Below are 23,469 nucleotides of genomic sequence, written 5' to 3'. Positions count from 1 at the left end.
CGGCCTAAATCATCTAGCGTTACTATAAGTAGTTTATGGTGGTGTATGGGTGTATGGTTCATTTGTATGGGAGCCCCCCCCTTGTAGAGAGAGGTGAGGTCTTAAACAACCTTAGAAAAAAATCCTGTCTCCAGAAACTCCCACATGCCAAATTTGGTTTAATTTGCATGATTATTAGAGTTCTGAGAAAATTTTATTTTATTTGCATGGGAGCTCCCCTCTTAGAAGAAGGAGGGAGGAATTTCTGCCTCCAGAAACCTTCACATGCCAAATTCGGTTCCATTTGCATAATTAGTTCCCAAGCTATGCAGAAATTTGTGTTTCATTTGTATGGGAGCCCCCTCTTCTAGAGCGAGGAGGGGTCTTAAGCCTCCATAGAAAAAAATCCTGTCTCTCCCCACATGCTAAATTGGGTTTCATTTGCTTGATTAATAGTCGAATTATGAGGACATTTTTTTTAGTTGTATGGGAGCAGGCCTAGAGAAAGTAGGGGTCTTGAACCACTATAGAAAAAATTTCTGCCTCCAAAAATCTTCAAATGCCAAATTTGGCTCCCTTTGCACGATTAACTCCCGAGTTATGCAGAAATTTGTGTTTCATTTATATTGGAGCCCCCCCTTCTATAGGGGGCGGGGTCTCAAACAATGCTAACAACATTCTCAACAAGATCTCGGTAGTGAACACCGTTACTTACTGTAGCAAGTGGCTTTACGCGCTCCGAATAATATCGATTTTATGAGTGTTTTCGCGAGTGAATTGGTTATTAATGCTATTTATCTAAAAGTGCTAACTGATTTTAAGTGACAAACACGGAAACCCGATTGAAATCGGCAAAGATATACTGGAATCAGAGTGATTAAAGTGTTTTATTTGCATCGCTGCTATATCAACTGTCCAGCGCCATCGCATTGTTTGCCGTATGTACGGTAAGGCATAGTGAGTCTGCTGTGCTGTAGTGCCCGTCGCTCGTTATTGTGTACCAACGCAACTGTGTAGTGTGATCCATTGGCTCTTCACGACGCGGTGTTCGAGTTGCAAGATTTTGTTTGATTTTTTTTTTGTTCGGATTGCGGATTAAAAGAAAAAAAAAATTGATTTGGGAGAGTGGCCGTTTTTAGTTTTTCACGTTACCATGACCTGCAAGCGTTGTCAAAAAAAGGTGTCCAAGGCTGATACCGTAGTCTGCCGTGGATATTGTGGCGCCACGTTCCATGCAATCTGTGTTAATGTTGATGTACCTCTTCGACAGAATCTGGAACAGTACCAAAATAATCTGTTTTGGTTATGCGACGGATGCGCGATGCTGTTTTCTAACACACACTTTCGTGCGTTGTTAACTGGATTTGATGAAAAAATTTCCGCTATGCCAACAGCTGTCCAATCTGTGCAGGAGGAAATAGAAAAGCTGAACAGCAACATGAAAGTTTTGTCCGCTAAAGTAGATGGAATCCCCACTACACCTACACCATTCTCCTCGCCGAATCCTTGGCCCGCCATTCATCGATCAAATCGCGCTATGAAATCAGCTAAACGTCTCCGTGATTCCGATGGAAATTCGATTACCATAGCTGATGACCCGATCAAGGTGGGAACAAAAGCGACTAGTGCAATTTCTTCAATTCGCTTGGATCCCCGGCCCGAAGATGACCTAACATGGATCTACTTATCAGCTTTTCATCCGAACACGACAGACAGGCAAATAGCTTCATTTGTCTCTGAGTGCCTGGAACTGCCAGCAAACGTAAAACTCAAAGTGTTCAAGCTGGTCCCTAGAGGAAAGGATTTAAATACGCTTAATTACGTCTCCTTTAAAATTGGATTAAGCGGGCGATTTAAAGAAAAAGCGCTATCTTGCGACTCATGGCCTGAACATATCCGGTTTCGGCAATTCGAAGACAACCGTGCAAAAAACTTACCGAGGGTGGTCAGTCTATCTCTAGCGGAATCCCCTGGAACGACAACTTCATCAGCTACGAGTTTGCCGAGCATGGAAGTAGAAGATCTACTAGTTTGCCAGGACGCACGCAACGAGGCATAATGGGAGCTCCTACTGACCCCGTAACAACCTCGTTTTGTTCCTCAGTTAACTTTACAAACAACGCTTGTTTATCTGATTGCTGCCATCTCAGTCGTCCTGGTCCTGTTCACGGTGGTTCGGAAGGAGTCTCCCAGCCTGCACTTCCAGGCAAGTATGCGTGTAATACAAAATTTTCTCTCGTCGATGAGTCCAACATTTTTAGCCTCGTTCCGTCTACAAGTCCGTACAATAAACAATTAGTGGATCCTGATCGCAACGAGTCTCCTCTTCGTCCTACTCTACAACCGGGCCGCACTGTGGACAGCACCATGGAAGCTCCCGGCCCTCCCAACCCAGTCGAGCTAATCGCAGCCTGCGCTCATCACAGTCGTCCCGGTCCTGCGGTTGGTTGTGGTGTGGGAGTCTTCCAATCCGTAGCCTCAGGCGAGTACCCTTGCAACCCAAGTAATGAACTTCCGGTACCTGATACTCCGATTTTTAGTTCGTCCAATATGCAATCAAGGCCGGACCTTGCGCGCGGTGATGGTGCAAATGGCGATGTGCTCATCTACTACCAAAACGCTGGAGGGATGAACTGCGACGTGAACGAGTACCTCCTGGCTGCATCTGATGGCTGCTACGATATCATTGTACTAACCGAAACCTGGCTCGACTCTCGAACTCTCTCGTGTCAGGTGTTTAGTCCCGAATATGAAGTTTTTCGATGCGACCGTGGGCCCAGAAATAGTCGGAAGTTAATGGGAGGTGGCGTGCTTGTCGCGGTTAATCAGAGACTGAAAGCAAAACTGATCGAAAATGATCAATGGAGCAGTATTGAGCAAGTGTGGGTGTGTATCGAGTTCACTAACTGCAGGTTGTTCCTGTGTGGAATTTACATCCCCCCCGATCGAGTACGAGACGAAGGTCTGATCGACGTTCACTCCCGCTCGGTTATGTCAGTGATCGACTTGGCAACAGCAACCGACGAGCTCATTATTATCGGTGATTTTAACCTACCAGGACTTTTATGGCAACCATCCAGTAATGGTTTTCTCCATCCGGATCCCGATCACTCTGTTGTGCACAGTGCAGCATTACGGCTTCTAGACTGCTACAGTTCTGCCATTTTGCGACAGATCAACCACGTGACCAACGAGAACATTCGCTGTCTGGATCTCTGCTTCACCAGCGCACAGGATGTTGCTCCAGTCGTTTCGCCCGCTCCGTCGCCACTAGTTAAGCAAGTGAGGCATCACCCTCCACTAGTGCTTACCCTCAGCAATCACCACTCGAATCTAACAAAAACTATCCCCTCTGTTTCGTATGACTTTCGAAATGCTGATCACCGAAGCATTGCCGAATTCTTCGCCACTATCAACTGGTTTGATGTTCTCGACGGAAACGATGCCGACAACGCCGCCTTGACTCTTTCGCACATAATTGTGCACGCAATCGATCGTCACGTACCCAAGGTAGTTCATTCGTCAAACAGCAAGCCCTGGTTGACCCGCGAGCTTCGCATGTTGAAGACTGAAAAAAGGGCAGCACTTAGGATATATTCCAAGTTTCGTACCCGCTCACTGCGTGATCAATACATAAAATTAAACACCGTATACAAAAGAACCAGTCGGACATGCTTTAGACGACACCTGCAGAGAATCCAGCGCAATCTGAAGGTGAAACCAAAAACGTTCTGGAAGTATGTTAGCGATCAGCGCAAGGAATCAGGCCTTCCATCAACTATGATGCTCAATGGACAGGTTGCTTCGGAGCCCCAGTATGTCTGCCAGCTCTTTGCCGATAAATTCGCCAGAACCTTTTCCGACAAAATCATCCCGGACGACCAAATCTCCCAAGCTGCTTGCAATGTTCCACTAGTGACTATGAATACTCTGTGTACGCTCAACATCCACGAAGAAATGATCTCTCGAGCCGCATCAACGTTAAAATCATCGACTAAATCCGGCCCAGATGGTATTCCGTCTGTGTTTTTAAAGAAGCACATTGAAGACCTATTAATCCCTCTACAACTCGTGTTTGGTCTATCAATCACAAGCGGAGTATTTCCGCTTGCATGGAAAACCGCCCAAATGTTCCCTGTGCATAAAAAAGGGGATCGGAAAGATGTCAATAACTACCGAGGAATTTCGTCATTGTGTGCCATTTCCAAGTTATTTGAGCTTGTAGTCATGACTCCGCTACTGTCGCACTGTAAACATTACTTGAGTGACGACCAACATGGATTCATCACAGGCAGATCAACCACTACAAACCTCCTTTGTCTCACAACATATGTTGCCGAAAGTCTAGCGGATCGTGCTCAAACGGATGTCATTTATACTGATTTGTCTGCGGCGTTTGACAAAATCAATCATGCTATTGCGATAGCTAAATTGGAGAGACTCGGTATCAGCGGCTGTATGTTGCATTGGTTCAGTTCATACCTCGTAGGTCGCCAACTGATTGCGACTGTTGCAGGTTTTGAATCAAATGCGTTTCCGGCCTCATCTGGAATCCCACAAGGTAGTCATTTAGGACCGTTAATCTTCCTATTGTACTTCAATGATGTCAACTATGTACTCAGAGGTCCTCGTTTATCCTTCGCCGACGATTTGAAGATGTACTTGAAGATACGTTCCAAGGACGATGCAATTTGTCTTCAACAAGAGCTTGAGACTTTTACGAATTGGTGTAATCTGAACTGCATGCTTGTCAATCCTGAGAAGTGTTCCATTATTTCTTTTGCCCGGATCAGAGAACCCGTCATTTTTAACTACAAGCTACGCGGTACAGAAATCCAACGTGTCGACCAGGTAAAGGATCTCGGCGTTATTTTGGATAGCCAGTTATCGTTTAAACGGCATATTTCTTACATTGTGGACAAGGCATCCAGAACATTAGGATTCGTCTTCCGCATCGCTAAGAGCTTTACTGACGTCTATTGCCTCAAGGCATTATACTGTGGACTCGTCCGTTCGACTCTTGAGTACGGTTCCGTTGTCTGGCATCCATATTACCAAAACGGGATGCAAAGGATTGAATCAGTTCAACGCCGCTTCTTACGCTTTGCTCTCCGTCGTCTACCATGGCGAAATCCGTTCCAGTTGCCGAGTTACGAAAGTCGTTGCCGATTAATACATTTGGAGACACTACAGACACGAAGGAACATCGCAAGAGCTCTGTTTGCTGTCGACACGTTGCAGGGAAGAATTGATTGTCCTGCTATTCTTGGGGCGATTGATCTAAACGTGCGTCCCAGGGCACTGCGGAACAACTCAATGCTGAGGGTACCTTTTCAACGCACCAACTACGGACGAAACAGCTCATTGACTGGTATACAGCGAGTTTTCAATCGGGTTGCATTCGCTTTTGATTTTAATTTGTCACGTGAAACGGTCCGTCGTAACTTCTCTATGTTTTTTTCAACAAATGACGACTAAGAAAATTGTTAGTGTTTGTAATTGTAATTTCTTGACTGTGTGTGTTAGATTAAGCTACTTATCCATCATTGGGACTATAGTCTGTTGATGTCGACTTAATAAATAAATAAACATTCCTCACATCATACGCAATGTGTATGCCAGGTTTCATCAAAATCCGTCGAGCGGTTTGCGTGTCTGCACCGGACACACGAACAGCATTTCATTTATATATATATATATATATATACCGTGTACCCCCGTTGGTCCTTCTTTGATCTGAACATTTTTAATCTGTACCCCGGTGGTATGAATGCGTTCACATTAAAAACCGATCAAGCGTCACACACAATTGACGTTAAAGTGGACCGGTAAATTAAAAAAAAAATCAGAGGGGTTGTGTACAAGACACGACCGCATATATAGGTGACGCAGGACTACGTAAGTCTCTTTGTAGTGATAGTAGCATGTATTCATGTTTGTAATCATTCGATTCTCCATGTATACATGCTATATGCAACATATATACATGCTACATGCGTTGTATGTAACATTTATCAAAGTAGTAACATTGCATACGTTCAATTCTCAAAAGATTGCGCATTTGAAAACAATTTAACAAAATCAAGAACACAAACTATTACTTTCCTGCTACCTTACTGAAATTAAAGATTGTTTTTATTATCCATGGTTTCCCACGTTGAAGGGATTTTACCAATTCAATCCTATTTTATTAACAGCTCATCTTTTCACTACACTTCTAATGACACGGCAAGCATGCGTATTCATACAGAACCGTATTATAACCGAACACTACAGCTGTAGCACATTTTTCCAACACAGATATCAAATTCGCCGTGGTTTAATCGTTACGCAGTAAAGAATTTGCGATCTGTTGGGACAGCGAACTTGTGCCATATTTTCTGGCACACTTCCCTAACACAGACATCAGATTAGACTAGGTTTAATAGCGTTCGTAAGAAATCTGTTGGCACGAGGGGGCTTTGTCACTCTCTCTGGCGTACTTCCCAAGCAAGGACATCAAAATGGTCTAGGTTGAACCGCGGTGTTACGAAATCTTGTTGAAATGAGGAAGCTTCGTCACTTGTTTTGGCTTACTTCCCAAGCACAGATATCAAATTGGTATAGGTTTAGATCATCGTAAAGAATCTTCCAACCAATCACGAAGCGAGAATTCTGGTAAAACATAGGTTAATTATTTTCAATTTTTCAATAGTTCAACATCAAGAATCCATACTTTTCTTAATTTAGGTCAATTCTTGGAAGATTTTCCGATCGATTGGTGTAAGAATATTGAAAATCGATCGGGAAACCGCTGAGCTATTAGCACTCAAAACCTTTCATTTTTCGTGACGCTCGCATTTTTCGATTTTTTGGAATGACACCCTATCTCAAAACTTGCCGTAAGACGTAGTCCTACGTCAAAAGCAAAAAATCTTAATGCGTTTCCTCTTGCTCAGGAGCTTTGGCAATATAGCTCATATGCAACTTATCTCTCTCCAGCCCTCAAAATAGACCATTTTAGTCGAAACTGCCGAGCCAATTTCGTATTATACAAACCGAACCTTTAGAATTCGCGCATGTTTGAGATGTTTTCAAAACGTTTGTTTTCATCAAATCAAAACAACAAGTTCATAGGGTGCGCGTCTTGCGCGTGTGTGGAAATGAATAGAGTTACCAAATATTCAGATTAAAAATGAACTCGCCCAATCTGAACGAGCTGTTTTTCATATTAGCGGGGGTTGAGTGTATATAGATATATATAGATATAGTGACATTTTTGCCCTAGGAGAAGATTACTTATCTACCAATAATTTTTATACACAAAACATTGATTTAACCGACAGTATGCCAGTGTATATTCCTAATTATAGAAATGTACACGCACACAATGAAGAAATTGAAAAGCATGCTAAACAATGAAAATTCTGTATCGGCTTATAATTCACCATTGGTACCCAAAAAATCGAATACTACAGATAAAAAATGGCGATTGGTCGTGGACTATCGTCAGCTAAATAGAAAAATGTTGGCTGATCCATGACAATTGCCATGGCGGGACTAACACCCGAATGTGCATCGATATAGATGAAATACAGTGGACCCCCGTTCGCTTGAACGATTCCTCATGCAAACTAACGGGGTTAGTTTTCAATTTGAACAACTGGCGACCCCAAATATGCAGGAACTTGTATGAACTGGTCGCCCTGCTCTTTGTTATTGTTTTGATGGTTCGATTCAGTTGGCAGTTGCAAGCAGCGAATATTTTATTCTCCGAACGGATTTCTATTATAATCGTTGGGAAAACGCAACGTGAAACAGATTAAACACGCTAGATCAGTACAAACAAATCGTGTTTATGTGCATTGTCTGCATAAGCAAATAACATCAATATAACATCATATTGAGAATGACAGTTGAACCATTTTTAATTTGCACATCGTGTATACCAGCGGGGTTCAAATTAAAAAGTGTTCAGATTAAAAACGGTCAAACGAACGGGGATCCACGGTAGTAGTAATTGGTTGCTCTATAACGCATCATTGGAATAATTTAAAAAGGATTTTTGAAAGATTGAGACACTATAATTTGAAACTCAATCCAGATAAATGTCATTTTTTCAATACCAAATCACTTATTTAGGTCATAAAATTACGGATCAAGGTATACTACCTGACGATTCAAAATTTGAAGAACCAACCCAGAACCAGAACCAACAAATCCGGATGAAGTCTGAAGATTTGTTGCTTTTTGTAATTATAATAGGAAATTCGTTCCAAATTTTGCTCAATTAGCCAAACCACTAAACAATTTACTGAAAAAGAATACATTATTCCTTTGGACAAAATGTTGCCAACATGCCTTCATAGAACTTCGAAACAATTTACTATCCCCAAGAATTCTCCAATACCCAGACTTTGCAAAACCTTTCATACTTACAACCGATGCATCAAACATCGCGTGTAGTGCAGTTTTGTCGCAGGATTATAACGGACAAGAACTGCCTACAGCAAAGTTTCGTTAATTGGTGGTTCGTTAATTGGGCGGTTCGTTAATTGGGTGCTCGCTAATTGGGCTATGTGACAACTTGAATGTCAAAATTGTATGGAATTTTCGAGTTTAGAAATTTCTAACAACTGTCAGTCGGCCCAATTAGCGAATCAGCTGGAGTGCAGTCGTGGCCCAATTAACGAATTCAGGCTGTATTGCCTTTGCAAGCAAGGCATTTAACAAAGCGAAGACAAAAAAACCTACAATTATGCAGGAAATGATCGCCATACATTGGGCAATAGATCATTTCAAACCATATTTGTATGGTTTGTTTATAGGAAAAAGTTTATAGTCAAAACAGATCATCGTCCCCTGGTATATCTTTTTGGAATGAAGGAACCTACCAAAAAGTTAACTCAGATGCGATTAGATCTAGAAGACTATGATTTTGAAATACATCATATAAAAGGGAAAGACAACGTAGGTGCAGATACGCTATCACGAATCGTGACATCTGAAGACCTCAAAAATAAAACAATTCTTATGGTTCACACTAGAGCTACGAATAAAAAACAAGAACAAACAAAAAATATAACGCAGACTACGTCATCAGAAAAGAAGAATGATCACCTTCTTGTTTACGAGACAGATAGTCCCTCAAAAATAAGAAATTGGCCAAAAATATCTATCGAAATACAAAATAAAATAGTTGTAATAAAAATTATGAACTCGAACATGAGAAAAGCGCTAATCATTACTGAAACAGAGCTTATTCACAAAAATGAAAGTCAGACTCTAGCGTCTGCCGTTTTAGAGATGAATAAATTAATTAACCATAAACAACTTGCAATGTCGATAAATGATGAAATATTTACTCACATATCAATACAACAATTCAAAGAGATAGCTAACGCTACAATAAAAAATTTTCAATTAATATTGTATCATCCTCCTCAAGAATTGACGAGTTCGGGAGAGATTGAAAAAATATTATACGACTACCATATGACTCCAACTGGAGGTCATATCGGCCAACACCGATTATACAGAAAGATTAGAGACCTTTACTATTGGAAAGGTATGAGAAATTCAATTATAAAGTATGTGAAGGCCTGCAAACTTTGTAAAATGAATAAAGTAACAAGACGTACAAAACAAGCATCTATAGTTACAACGACGCCTATCAAACCATTTGATGTCATATCGATCGATACGGTAGGCCCGTTACCAAAAATCAGAGGGGTTGTGTACAAGACACGACCGCATATATAGGTGACGCAGGACTACGTAAGTCTCTTTGTAGTGATAGTAGCATGTATTCATGCTTGTAATCATTCGATTCTTCATGTATACATGCTATATGCAACATATATACATGCTATATGCAACATATATACATGCTACATGCGTTGTATGTAACATTTATCAAAGTAGTAACATTGCATACGTTCAATTCTCAAAAGATTGTGCATTTGAAAACAATTTAACAAAATCAAGAACACAAGCTATTGCTTTCCTGCTACCTTACTGAAATTAAAGATTGTTTTTATTACCCATGGTTCCCCACGTTGAAGGGATTTTACCAATTCAATCCTATTTTATCAACAGAACATCTTTTCAATACACTTCTAATGAAACGGTAAGCATGCGTATTCACGGGAAACTAGCAGTCATTGACTTTTCGTCAGAAAGCCCAATTTCGGAAGCAGCTTTTCGGCCCAAAAGCGGGATTGTGTTTATAAAAATGTATATACTGCATTCTTTTTTCCAATCTGAACACAGCGAATATATTTTCATAAACCGAATTTTTGTTTCAAACAAAAACAAAAAAAACTGCTTTTGAAATTGGCAGCATCGATTATGACTAATTTCACCTTCATACAGAGTCGTATTATAACCGAACACTACAGCTGTAGCACATTTTTCCAACACAGATATCAAATTCGCCGAGGTTTATTCGTCTCGCAGTAAACAATTTGCGATCTGTTGGGACAACGAACTTGTGTCATTTTTTCTGGCACACTTCCCTAACACAGACATCAAATTGGACTAGGCTTAATCGCGTTCGTAAGAAATCTGTTGGTACGAGGGGGCTTTGTCACTCTTTCTGGCAGACTTCCCAAGCAAGGACATCAAAATGGTCTAGGTTTAACTGCGGTGTTAAGAAATCTTGTTGAAATCAGGAAACTTGGTCACTTGTTTTGGCTTACTTCCCAAGCACAGATATCAAATTGGTATAGGTTTAGATCATCGCAAAGAATCTTTCAACCAATCACGAAGCGAGAATTCTGGTAAAAGATAGGTTCATTATTTTCAATTTTTCAATTGTTCAACATCAAGAACCCATACTTTTCTTCATTTGGGTCAATTCTTAGAAGATTTTCCCATCGATTGGTGTAAGAATATTGAAAATCGATCGGAAAACCGCGGAGCTATTAGCGCTCAAAACCTTTCATTTTTTGTGACGCTCGCATTTTTCGATTTTTTGGAATGACACCCTATCTCAAAACTTGCCGTAAGACGTAGTCCTACGTCAAAACAATACAGTTGGATTTCGATTTTGACATGGTTCGATTTTGGCATGCCTCGATTTTGGCAACAAAAGTATTCGTTTTTGGCAACACAAGATATTTCACTTCCAAAAATATGCTTAAATATCAATTAATTTCCGCATAGGTACATGCTTTAAATGACGAAGAAATGATGCCCTCAATATGTTCACGAAAAAAAGTTATGTGGTTTCGAACAACATTTTTATTGCCGTAGGACTACGTCTTACCGCAGAGTGCCAATCACCCTTATTCTTGTTTTAGTTCGAATGATATTCGTTCGAAAGTTAAGCCGATCCGTATTCCTATTTTCGTTCGAATCTATTCGAACGTTCGAACGCCCCTTCCTTTTGTTCATACGAATATGAGAATAGTGTTTCCCGATTCGTTCGAAACAAACTATTCGTACGAATGCAGGATACGGCCGTAAACAAGAATAAAGGTGAATAACTTATTTGCACCGGACGGATAGCTCTTGTCGGATCTTTTAAACATAAAATGGTTGCAATCGTTGATTAATGATATTTCGTCAATTTCTTAAGCATTTACATTAAATTTTTTCATATCGAAAAACGGTCTCGATTTTGGCACGGTTTCGATTTTGGCAACATAGGCGACACGCATTTTTTGCCAAATTCGAAATCCTACTATACATAATAATCGCTATTGCATCACTTTGCAATGCGACTTAACAAAATATATTATAATCATACCAATAGAAAATAAGGAAGCTGATACTATAGCACGAGTTTTAGTGCAGAATTTTATTTTAACATATGGTAAAATTTTCCCAAAAATGTTCATTACTTTCCCCTACCGTCCCTCCATCAATTGTAAAAACCATCGTTTCAAAAAAAATATTAATATTAATCCCTGACCGCGTTTCAAGGCCAAAGACTAAAACACGAATTTGGTCAAAGTATGGTAAAATGTTAGAACTACGATCTGACCAAGATACAGAATTCAATAATGACGTACTAAGGCAAATTGGAAAAATATTGAAATTCAAGCAATCTTTCTCAACAGCATATCATCCACAGTCCATTGGAGCACTAGAGAGAAATCATAGGTGTTTAAACGAATAGCTTCCATCTTTCTCCAATGTTCATCACAATGACTGGGACGAATGAACAAAATTTTACGAATTTACCTACAATACAACAGTTCATACCGGTACTGAATTCACACCGTACGAATTAGTATTCGGACGAAAAGCAAAATTATCGCAAGATAGGTTTGGACAAAGAGTAGAACCCTTATATAATCTAGAACAATATTATTCAGAATTAAAATTCAAATTGCAAAAATCTAATGAGGTAGCCAGGCAACATATTATAGAACAAAAAATACGAAGAACAAACGAGTTAAATCAGAAAATTAACACAATAGATATTGCAATAGGAGACCTTGTTTACATAACCAACAAAAATAGAAAGAAATTAGAGGCTCACTATTTAGGTCCATTCAGAATAACAGAGATTGACAATTCAAACTGTACAATACAAAATATAACAAACAGAAAACAAACAAAAATCCACAAAAATCGTATAATCAAATTGTAAAGGATTCTTGGAGTAAAATAATGGTTGCACCATTCTTCCGAAAAGGTGTAGTATACATATTAAAAGACGTGTCCATTCCTATAAACCGAGTGCGGTGCCGTCGCTAGAATTATTATGCTAACGCGCGCAATGCATACTTTATGCTTACACGTCTTTTGCTACTTGGTTACTCCAGGAATCTTCCTAGTAATAAGTATAAATTGTATCAATGTGTAGAGGTTCGATCGGGTATAAAACGGAGCCCATTTGCACCGATAAGTCAGTCATAATCCAGTCATAATCCAATCAATAAACCAACATACTAAGTTCACTAAATCGTTTCGGCAGTCGTTTCATATCACCATACCAGTTCCTGTAAGAAGTGCAAGTTGATCAACAAAACCACCAGACTTAGGTGGCTTGCCGTCCTAAGACAAAACCTGTTGAACAAAGTTTCTCCATGTAACTCGGTTGAGGGCTACCGCTCTCCAATTCCTCGGACACCGAGTACTCTCCGCCAGATCTCGCTCCACCTGGTCTAACCACCTCGCTCGCTGTGCTCCTGGTCATTCCTACCGGACTTGAGACGACACCATCTTTGCAGGGTAGTTGTCCAGCATTCTTGCAACATGCCCTGCCGTCCAGCTTTAGCCACCTTCTGGGTACTGGGTTCACCATAGAGCTGTGCGAGTTCATGGTTCATCCTCCACCTTCATACTCCGTTCTCCTGGACGTCGCCGAAGATCGTTCTTAGCATTCGTTGTTCGAAAACTCCGAGCACTCGCAGGTCCTCCTCGAGCATTGTCCATGTTTCATGCTTGTAGAGAACAACCGGTCTAAGAATAAGCGTCTTGTACAGGATGCACTTTGTACGGGTTCTGCTCGACCGCAATTTCTTGTGAAGCCCATAGTAAGCACGACTTCCGCTGATAATACGCCTCCGAATCTCACGGCTGGTATCATTGTCCGCCGTCACCAGTGAGCCAAGGTAGACAAATTCGTCGACTATTTCAAACACATCGCCGTCGATCAATATACTACTGCCCAAGCGGCGTCGTTCGGGCTCGGTTCCGCTGGCCAGCATGTACTTCGTTTTAGACGTATTTACCTCTAACCCAATCTTTTCTGCTTCGCGCTTTAGTCTGGTGTACTGTTCAGCCACCGCCACAGATGTTCTGCCGATAATATCCATGTCATCGACAAAGCAGAGGAATTGACTAGATTTGTTGAATATCATGCCCCACGTGTTGATATCCACTCGGTTCATAACACATTGTAGCGCTATGTTGAACAGCAGGCATGGAAGACCATCACCTTAACGAAACCCTCCGTGTGATTCGAATGAACTTGACAATCCACCCGAAATCCGATCACAGCACTTTGTAGCATCCATCGTAGATTTAATCATTTAATCTCGTCCATGATTTTCCATAGCTCTTTCCGGTCGATGCTATCACATGCAACTTTGAAGTCAACGAACAAATGATGCGTTAGCATGACTATGTAATTGAAGTTAAAACACGAAAAGAAGCTCTCATATGTAAATTTGACCTTTTGACATGTTGTACGTGATTTATTATATGTTTCATACCAAATTTAGGAAATATCACATGATAAAGATGTGAAGGTTTGATCAAAAAAAACTTTTTAAAACTGTCCAGCCCTTGGCGAAAAAGGAGTAGAGTTATTGGAAACGTATTTCTCATTTTCTACCACTTTCGACCAACCAAGTATAAATGTTTCAACATTAGAAGGCCTTGTGTCAGTAGTGACTTCATCTTCGCAACCGCTTTTTAGAAAGTCTTCCAGTTGAAATTCGAACCTACGACGTTAGACCAGTGTCGTACCTCGAAACCAACTGTGAGGCTCCCCAGAAATTGTTACAAGCTAAAAATTTGATAATGTCAGAATTACTTTTCTTTTGCAGATAGCGTTTGTCTCATCGGCTTTGCTTCAAATGGACGTTTACTGGTTTTCAGTCTTCCTAGTTTGAGATTATTACTGGATATAGAATTTCTACCACTAGCAGAACTAAGGTATGTTTACCTTTCGTGTATTTATTTTGTCCTATCCTTATATATGCTTCAATCTTTGTAACCCGATTGGGGGTAATAGACAGTATTAAGAAAAGAGTTTGTTTTGCTTTTCCCATAACGTTAAAATGAGAAAACCAAAGCAAATTGTTTAATTCATACGGAATTACAACAGTGTTGTTTTAATTATTTTCTTCTGTGTATCTCTCAAACCAAAGTGAAAGAACTTTTTTAGGAGCCCCACTACCACTATGGTTGTTATTTATTTACTATAAATGCATAATAAACATCTCAACGCCATAGAAACTGCAAATGCTACTTATTCTCGTCAATATATCCTTATCCCACGAGGCAAGTGGGACCTAAAAATTGCATAGTTAGAGTTTCGACTGTGTCTCACATACGATTATTTTAAAATGCTTGCACCATAAAACTCTTCAGCAGTATCACTTTGAAGGTTTAATTACAAAAAAAGGACTATCGATTTACATGAAATGAATCTGAAGAGAATTTCCAAAATCAAGACGATAGATCCTACTTGCCTCATTATAAAACAAAAAATAACTGGAAATTGTATATGGATTGAAAAAGCAACCAAAGATAAAATTTTAGCTAATTACTAATTGTATATCCGAAAATGGTGTAAAAAATCATATTACTAATAATGCATAACAGGTGACTTTATAATCAATACAAAGAAATTCGTGAGCAATTACGCAGTAAAGCAGTATTGTAACGCAATACTGTTGAATATGTAGCAATACCCAATTCTTCCGAGACCTAATTTATGATTAACCATTCCTTAATACCTCGAAAATAAGATTACGATCTGTTTGTTCTGCCATTAATAATACGATAGGACTGCTAATGAAACTCTCATAAGGAAACAGATAGGGTAAAGTGGTGCAGAATGCACCGCTTAAGCAAAACTTCATTTTGCAGAGCAACGGTGTGTTTGTTCCACGTTTTTCAACTTCTAAAAGACTTTGGGATCTTTTTTACACTATCTCCTGGTGAAATTTCCTTACAAAACCCGGTATTTTTTTGTTATTTTTGACGATTTTTAGCAAGAGTCAAAATCATTATGTGAGGCAAAACGCCAACACCCGTGGCCAAAACGCACCAAGTTTGCCCAGCCAGGCGTTAAACGCAACCAGCAAATTTTACATATAGTCACGTGTTGTATAAACTCCTGAAACTAGGCTTCAAAAATGACGGAAGCGTTTGTTATAGCGTTCGTTTGCTGGGATGGGATGGATGCAATAATGGGTTCATATCTCAACATAATTGGCAATAAATTTTTGGAATTCATCCAAACGACTTCAAACACATATAGTCAAAATGTTAATCTTTCGAAATAATCACTAAGAAAAATTTCGGTTTTTAAAAGTTGAAATGGTACTATGCCCCCTTAATCTTTGTATTAATTATTTGAGTTCTTATGCAGTATGGTTCCAATTAGGGTACGGAAGGGTATTTCCAGCCCATTAAGCGGTAGCCTGAACAATATTCAGGAATTACGCTGAAACTATATTTATTCGAGACAAGATTTTTATACCAATTGATAGAATAATATTTACTGAATATCGGCGTGTATTTTGGTCTTAATGAAAAGCTACTAAATTTGAGTTGAAATGAAGTCGCTGCGGCTAAATTGAGCCCATTTTCTATAGTGGTGTCTTACTTACTTAGTTAATTAGACTAACGTCTTACGACAAGGCCTGCGCAGTATAATTTCTCCATATATTTCGGTTCATGGCAGCTGGTCTCCAGTCCCGCGGGCACCCAATGCTCGCCAGATCTCGCTCCACCTGGTCTTGCCACCTCGCTCGCTATGCCCCTCTTCGTTTTGTTCCTACCGGATTTGATGCGAAAACCATTTTTGCGGGATAGTTGTCCGGCATTCTAGCAACATATCCTGCCCGACGTAACCGTCCAGCTTTAACCACTTTCTGAATACTTGGTTCGCCGAAGAAACGCGCTAGCTCGCGGTTCATTCTTCGCCACCATAAACCGTTCTCTTGCACTTCGCCAAAGATGGTTCTTAGCACCCGCCGTTCGAAAACTCCGAGTGCACGTAGCCAAGGTATACGAACTCGTCGACTACCTCGAACTCATCCCCGTCGATTATCACGGTACTGCCCAAGCGGGCCCTGTCGCGCTCGGTCCCGCCCGCCAGCATATACTTCGTTTTAGACGTATATATCTTCAATCCAATCTCCTCTGCTTCGCGTTTTAGTCTGGTGTACTGATCTTCCACCACCTCAAATGTTCTGCCGACAGCATCCACGTCGTCAGCAAAGCAGATAAATTGACTGGATTTATTGAAAATCGTGCCCGGCATTTCGATCACCGCTCGTCTTATAACACCTTCAAGCGCTGTCGGGACAACGAAGAGGATCCGAGTACCCTTCAGAATCATGACAGCTCGCGGATGCAGTAATCGTGTTCTCCACTCTATCAGCTTCGGCATCTCTATTGCACCAGCTTCTACCAACCGTACAGCGTAACATGCTCACAGCACAAAAACGTCACGACAAGTTAAAACGTATTGAACGTGTGGCAGCAACAGTTAAAATCTGGTTAAAATTAGTTAAAATTAAAATATATACGGCTACGAAGTACGGAAACACTTTGAACACTAAAATGTGAGTTTAGAATTTATTATATTAATGTATTCTTTAAAATGATTAAACTGATTATTACAGCTTTAAGCAATTTACATTGTCGCGCTAAAAGATTGTGTTTTTTTAACCTCGCCGTGAAAGAAAGTTCCACGACATTCTTAAAGATTTTACGGCAGAAATTTAAGTGAATCCGACTAACTGAAGCCGTAACCCGAAGTACGGAAAGATGCCGAAAAAAACAACTTACAGTTGCGGAATCTGTTCCGATCCGGATAATGAATTGATGGTAGCTTGTGATGCTTGCCACGTGTGGTATCATTTTCGATGTGTCGACGTGGAAGATTCCGTGGCGGACCGAGATTGGAGCTGTTCGAAATGCCTGAATGACCAAACGGAACATGGCGATCAAGACGAGATACGATCGAGATCCAGTACGTCCACTACGCGAGCAGCTAAGGCTCCATTGGAATTGCAGCAGCTAGAGGAAAAAAAGCAGCTTGAGTTACAGCGTATTCAAAGGCAAGCCGAGCAGCGGGAGAAGCAAGCGGAGTTTGAACGGAAATTTCTTGAAGAAGAACGTCGTCAACGGGAGAAAGAAGCTGCGTTGGCCAGAAAGCATTTGGAAGAGAACCAGTTGCGTGAAAAAGCCCTAAAAAACTGGAGGAAGAGTACATTAAAAAAAAGTATCAGATTATGAACGCGCATTTGGATGAGGAAAGAAGTACAAAGGGATCGAGCCGCGATTCAGGCGTAAGAAAGGCTAGTGACTGGCTAGCAGGCCTTCCTGTGTTACCCGCGCAGTGCAGTGAAAAACAAAATACACCGGCTCCGAGTCCGCCGAAGATTCAATCCGGCGAAGGTAAACAAATTGATATAGTACGAAAATGTACAGGTTTTTTCCGTCACTCGACTGCACTTGAGGCCGCTGCTCTTCCAACGGGTGATAAAGACGATGATCAACCGCCATCAGCCGCATCGCGAATGACACGACAAAACCCGGTGACGCCCAATCCAGCGCCGCAAGAGGAAAGGAAGCATTCGAGCGAGAACGCTAATGCCGCTCACCGTGTTTTGACGGAAGCACAACTGGCAGCACGCCAGGTTTTTCCAAAAGATTTACCCACCTTTTCTGGTAACCCAGCTGATTGGCCGCTATTCTATAGCAACTGGGAGAATTCTACAAGCGAATGTGGATACTCCAATGCGGAAAATTTGATCCGCCTCCAAAGAAGTTTGAAGGGCGATGCGCTGGCAGCCGTGCGAAGTAGGCTGTTGCTACCGGCGGCGGTACCCCACGTGATAGATACATTGCGGATGTTATTCGGTAGACCAGAAACGCTGATTAATTTGCTTTTAAATGATATTCGCAATACTCCTTCGCCGAGAGAAGGAAAATTAGACACACTAATTGCATATGGGTTAGCGGTTCAAAATTACTGTGATCACCTTATTGCAGCCAACATGGAAGATCATCTAGCAAATCCAACGTTGCTACAGGAAATGGTGGAGAAATTGCCATCCACTATAAAGTTGCAGTGGGTTGACTATAAAGAAGCGGCAGGATATGCCAACGTAGGCTGCTTCGGGAAGTTTATGTCGGAAATAATGAGGAAAGCTAGCGAAGTTACTCCGTACTGTCCGTCGTCTTCCAAGGTCTCACAAGGCGAGGAACACAAAGCCAATGGTGGAAATTATAGGACCAAATCCTCTTACAATCATCAGACCGGTGAATACAGAAACAGGGATGGCCCGAAATCCTTACGATTTGAGAAGATTTGTCCGGTGTGTGAAAAGTCCGGTCACGGTTTAGAGCTGTGCGGTAAGTTTATACATTCTAGTCCAGATGAAAGGTGGAGAGTTCTTCGTCAGCATAATTTGTGCAGATCCTGTTTAAAAAGCCATTTGCCTTGGCCGTGCAGAAGACCCAAAGATTGTACCGTCGATGAGTGCCGTTTACGACACCATCCCCTACTCCATTACTCTCCCCAAGACACCGAAGTGTCTGTTAACCGACAAAATCATCACAGCGTTGGGCAGCCGACTGTGTATCGAATAATTCCTGTAACGGTGTATAATCAAACAAAGGTTTTAAATACATTTGCGCTTTTAGATGAAGGATCTGAAGTAACAATGATCGAAAAAGGTTTAGCGGATGAACTGGAATTAAAGGGTTTGTCTGATCCGCTTCATCTTAAATGGACTGGAAATGTGTCTCGCATTGAAGCGGACTCTCGTGTTACAGATGTGAATATTTCCGGGAGGGGAAAAGCTCACCGTTTCAACCTGATCAACGCTCGTACAGTTGACCAGCTCGACCTTCCAATACAGTCCGTATGCCCTTCAGTTCTCGAGCGACAGTATCCGTACCTACGTGGTCTACCACTCGAAGAATATCATATGGCGAGACCACAGCTGTTAATTGGACTTGAAAATATTTATCTGACCACACCGCTAAAAATTCGTGAAGGACCTCGAGGACATCCTGTGGCCACGAAAACGCAATTGGGTTGGTGTATTTATGGGGGGCTCCCTGAGCGATCAAATAAAGATTTTTTCCGGGCATACCACGTTAGCCGTCCGGTAGTTACCGATTCTGATCTACAGCTGCACGAAATGGTCAAGCAGTATTTTCTTGCAGAAAATTTAGGAGTTGCATCAAGCGTTACTCCCGTGTCCCGAGAGGTAGAGAGAGTACAATCCCTGTTGCAGTCCACTACGAAAAGGGTACCAGGTGGGTTTGAAACCGGGCTGTTATGGAGAAGTGATAGCATCACGTTTCCGGACAGTTGGAGTATGGCCGTAAGTCGTATGAAATGCCTGGAGAAAAAACTGTCCAGGGATCCTCGACTTGAAGAACGAGTTCGGGAACAAATCACAAGCTACTTGCATAAGGGTTACGCTCACGTCGCTACGAATGAAGAGATCGTTCAAACGAGTCCACGAAAGATTTGGTATTTGCCTTTAGGTGTAGTAACCAAACCCAAAAAAACCCAGTAAAATAAGCCTGATTTGGGACGCGGCAGCCCAGGTCAACGGGGTGTCTTTCAATTCGAAGATGTTAAAGGGTCCAGATCTCGTGACTCCTCTTCCCGCAGTGCTTTATCGGTTTAGGCAACGAGCAGCAGCAGTGTGCGCCGACATCAAGGAAATGTTCCACCAAATAAGAATAAGGAACGAGGACCGACAGTCACAACGCTTTCTGTGGAGGAGTAACTGCAATGAAAGACCAACCATCTTTGTCATGGATGTAGCCACTTTTGGGTCTGCTTGCTCCCCGTGCTCCGCCCAATATATTAAGAATCTCAATGCGAAGGAATTTGCTGATAAGTACCCGGATGCTTCAGAGGCCATAGAGAATGGCCACTATGTTGATGACTTTCTAGACAGCCGGGACACTAACGAAGAGGTCTTTCGCGTGGCAGAGGATGTACGAAAAGTGCACAGTCTAGGAGGGTTTGATTTGCGGAACTTTGTCTCAAACTCAGTGGAAGTTTTGGATAAATTAGGAGAAGTAGATCCTTCGCTTGTAAAAGTGCTGAACCTGACGGAGAGTGGTAGTTCGGAGTCTGTCCTAGGCATACGCTGGTTACCGCAAACAGACGAGTTGACCTTTTCTGCTGACATAACGAATATTCGTCAATTCGTATGCGACAAAGTCCGTCCGACTAAACGTACTAAGTGTTACGGATTGTAATGAGCCTTTATGATCCCCTCGGCTTGCTAGCCGCATACCTCATACACGGTAGAATTATCATCCAAAACACCTGGAGAACAAAGTGCGAGTGGGATGAAGAAGTGAATGATACTATCTATGCAGATTTGAAGCGTTGGATTAACCTTCTGCCTAAGATAACCGAAGTAATAGTTCCTCGAGCCTATTCCGGTTCGTGTATTCCAGAGCTATGCCAGCCTCTTCAGTTGCACATGTTTGTGGATGCGAGTACGGAAGCGTATGCGAGTGTCGTGTACATCCGGTTTATGGTAGCAGGCAAACCTCGATGCGCCCTAGTTGGTGCGAAAGCCAAAGTGGCCCCAATAAAACCTCTCTCTGTACCTAGACTTGAATTGCAAGCGGCGACTGTAGGTACTAGATTTTTGCAGTACATTATCGATCACCACAAGTTACCATTTAATCAGAAATATCTGTGGACAGATTCGTCCACAGTAATGCATTGGATACACTCAACACAACGAAAATACCCACAATACGTAGGTTGTCGCGTCGGCGAGATATTGACCCATACTAATCCTGGTGAATGGCGATGGGTTCCAACAAAACAAAATGTAGCCGACGAAGCTACAAAGTGGGGGCAAAGCCCAAGTTTTGATCCAAGCAGTAGATGGTTTCGAGGACCAGAGTTCCTCTGGGAACCTGAAGAGTCATGGCCACAGCAAAATTGGATCTCCAAACCAGAAAGTGAAACATATGTAGTGAATGTTCATAGTATAATCGCAGAACCGTTAATCGAAGTCACCCGATTCTCAAAGTGGGAAAGAATGCTACGAGCGTCAGCGTACGTGTTCCTGTTCATCAGTATCTCCCAACGTCGTTCAGCAAGCAGAAACTGCATTGTGGAAAATTATCCAGCGAGAATCCTACCCGGGCATGGTTGCCGAGCTGCTGAAGAATACAACTATAAAGCCTTCGGGGGCGGTACCGATATACTATCCGCAGTTTAAAACAACAGTAATTATCGATGAAGAGGGAGTGGTTCGTTTGGATGGTCGTATCGGCGCCGTTCCCAACTTGCCGATCGAAGCTAAGTATCCCGTTATACTAGCTGCGAACCATCCGATAACCTTTCTCTTCGTAGATTTCTACCATCGTCGCTTCAATCATCGAAACCGTGAGACGGTATGCAACGAAGTTCGACAACTGGCGTACATCCCAGGCTTACGAAATCTTATCCGAAAGGTAGCTGGACGATGCCAGTGGTGTAAAGTCTACGCAACGAAGCCAACTCATCCCAAAATGGCACCGCTACCGAAGACCAGACTTATCGCATTTGAACGGCCATTTACCATTGTTGGACTGGACTACTTTGGACCTCTGCTGGTAAAGGTTGGGCGCAGCCAGGTAAAGCGTTGGGTGGCCCTATTTACCACGCGTGCGGTGCACATGGAGGTTGCACACAGTCTGTCTACTGCATCATGCAAGATGTGTATTCGCAGATTCATTGCGCGAAGGGGCGCACCGTCCGAAATCTGCTCGGACAACGGTACAAATTTCCGAGCGGCAAACGAATTGCAGGACCAACTGCAACTCATCAACGAGCAATGTGCTGAGTCTTTCACGAATACCGCTACCAAATGGTACTTCAACCCGCCAGCGGCCCCCCACATGGGCGGAGTCTGGGAGCGGCTAGCCCGCTCAGTAAAGGTAGCCCTAGAGTCCTTTGTAAATGCTCCACGAGTCCCAGACGAAGAGACATTCGAAACTATCATACTAGAAGCTGAAAGTATGATAAACTCCAGGCCACTTACTTACATACCGCTCGAATCGGAAGTTCAAGAAGCGTTAACGCCAAATCACTTCTTGTTAGGAAGCTCAAATGGTATACGACAACCACCGCAAGAGCCTACGAAGGCGCTCCAGTGTCTGCGCAGCAATTGGAATTTAGCGAAATACATTTTAGACGGGTTTTGGCAAAGATGGATACGCGAATATCTTCCGACGATAGCCAGGCGCACGAAATGGTTTTTAGGTGGTAAACCGCTGAAAGTCGGCGATTTGGTCTTTATAGTAGATGAAGGGAAGCGGAATAGTTGGGTACGTGGACAGGTCGTCGAATTGTTACTAGGAAAAGACGGTACTGCAAGGCAGGCGTTAGTGAAGACGCAAAACGGAATCATTCGGCGTCCAGCCATAAAGCTCGCTGTGATTGACATCTGTCAGGAGAATTTTGGTAAAACAGAGATTGGCGAGGTGCAGAACTCTGTCTTACGGGCCGGAGAATGTCGGGACAACGAAGAGGATCCGAGTACCCTTCAGAATCATGACAGCTCGCGGATGCAGTAATCGTGTTCTCCACTCTATCAGCTTCGGCATCTCTATTGCACCAGCTTCTACCAACCGTACAGCGTAACATGCTCACAGCACAAAAACGTCACGACAAGTTAAAACGTATTGAACGTGTGGCAGCAACAGTTAAAATCTGGTTAAAATTAGTTAAAATTAAAATATATACGGCTACGAAGTACGGAAACACTTTGAACACTAAAATGTGAGTTTAGAATTTATTATATTAATGTATTCTTTAAAATGATTAAA

General features: G+C 42.0%; 1 protein-coding gene across 4 annotated transcripts in view; it reads left to right on the top strand.

Annotated features, from left to right (window-relative positions):
• Positions 1-23,469, top strand: part of LOC128732919 (syntaxin-binding protein 5) — a 1,693,445-nt gene that overhangs the window by 1,358,310 nt on the left and 311,666 nt on the right. For all 4 annotated transcript variants that reach the window (XM_053826374.1, XM_053826375.1, XM_053826373.1 and 1 more), the window contains one exon: positions 14,466-14,574. In XM_053826374.1, the coding sequence (XP_053682349.1) occupies positions 14,466-14,574 (109 nt within the window). The remainder of the gene's footprint in view (positions 1-14,465; positions 14,575-23,469) is intronic.

The sequence above is a fragment of the Sabethes cyaneus genome, chromosome 1 (genome assembly GCF_943734655.1).
Source record: "Sabethes cyaneus chromosome 1, idSabCyanKW18_F2, whole genome shotgun sequence".
In the NCBI taxonomy this organism is placed as follows: Eukaryota; Metazoa; Arthropoda; class Insecta; order Diptera; family Culicidae; genus Sabethes; species Sabethes cyaneus.
This window is presented reverse-complemented; position numbering and strand designations above follow the sequence as displayed.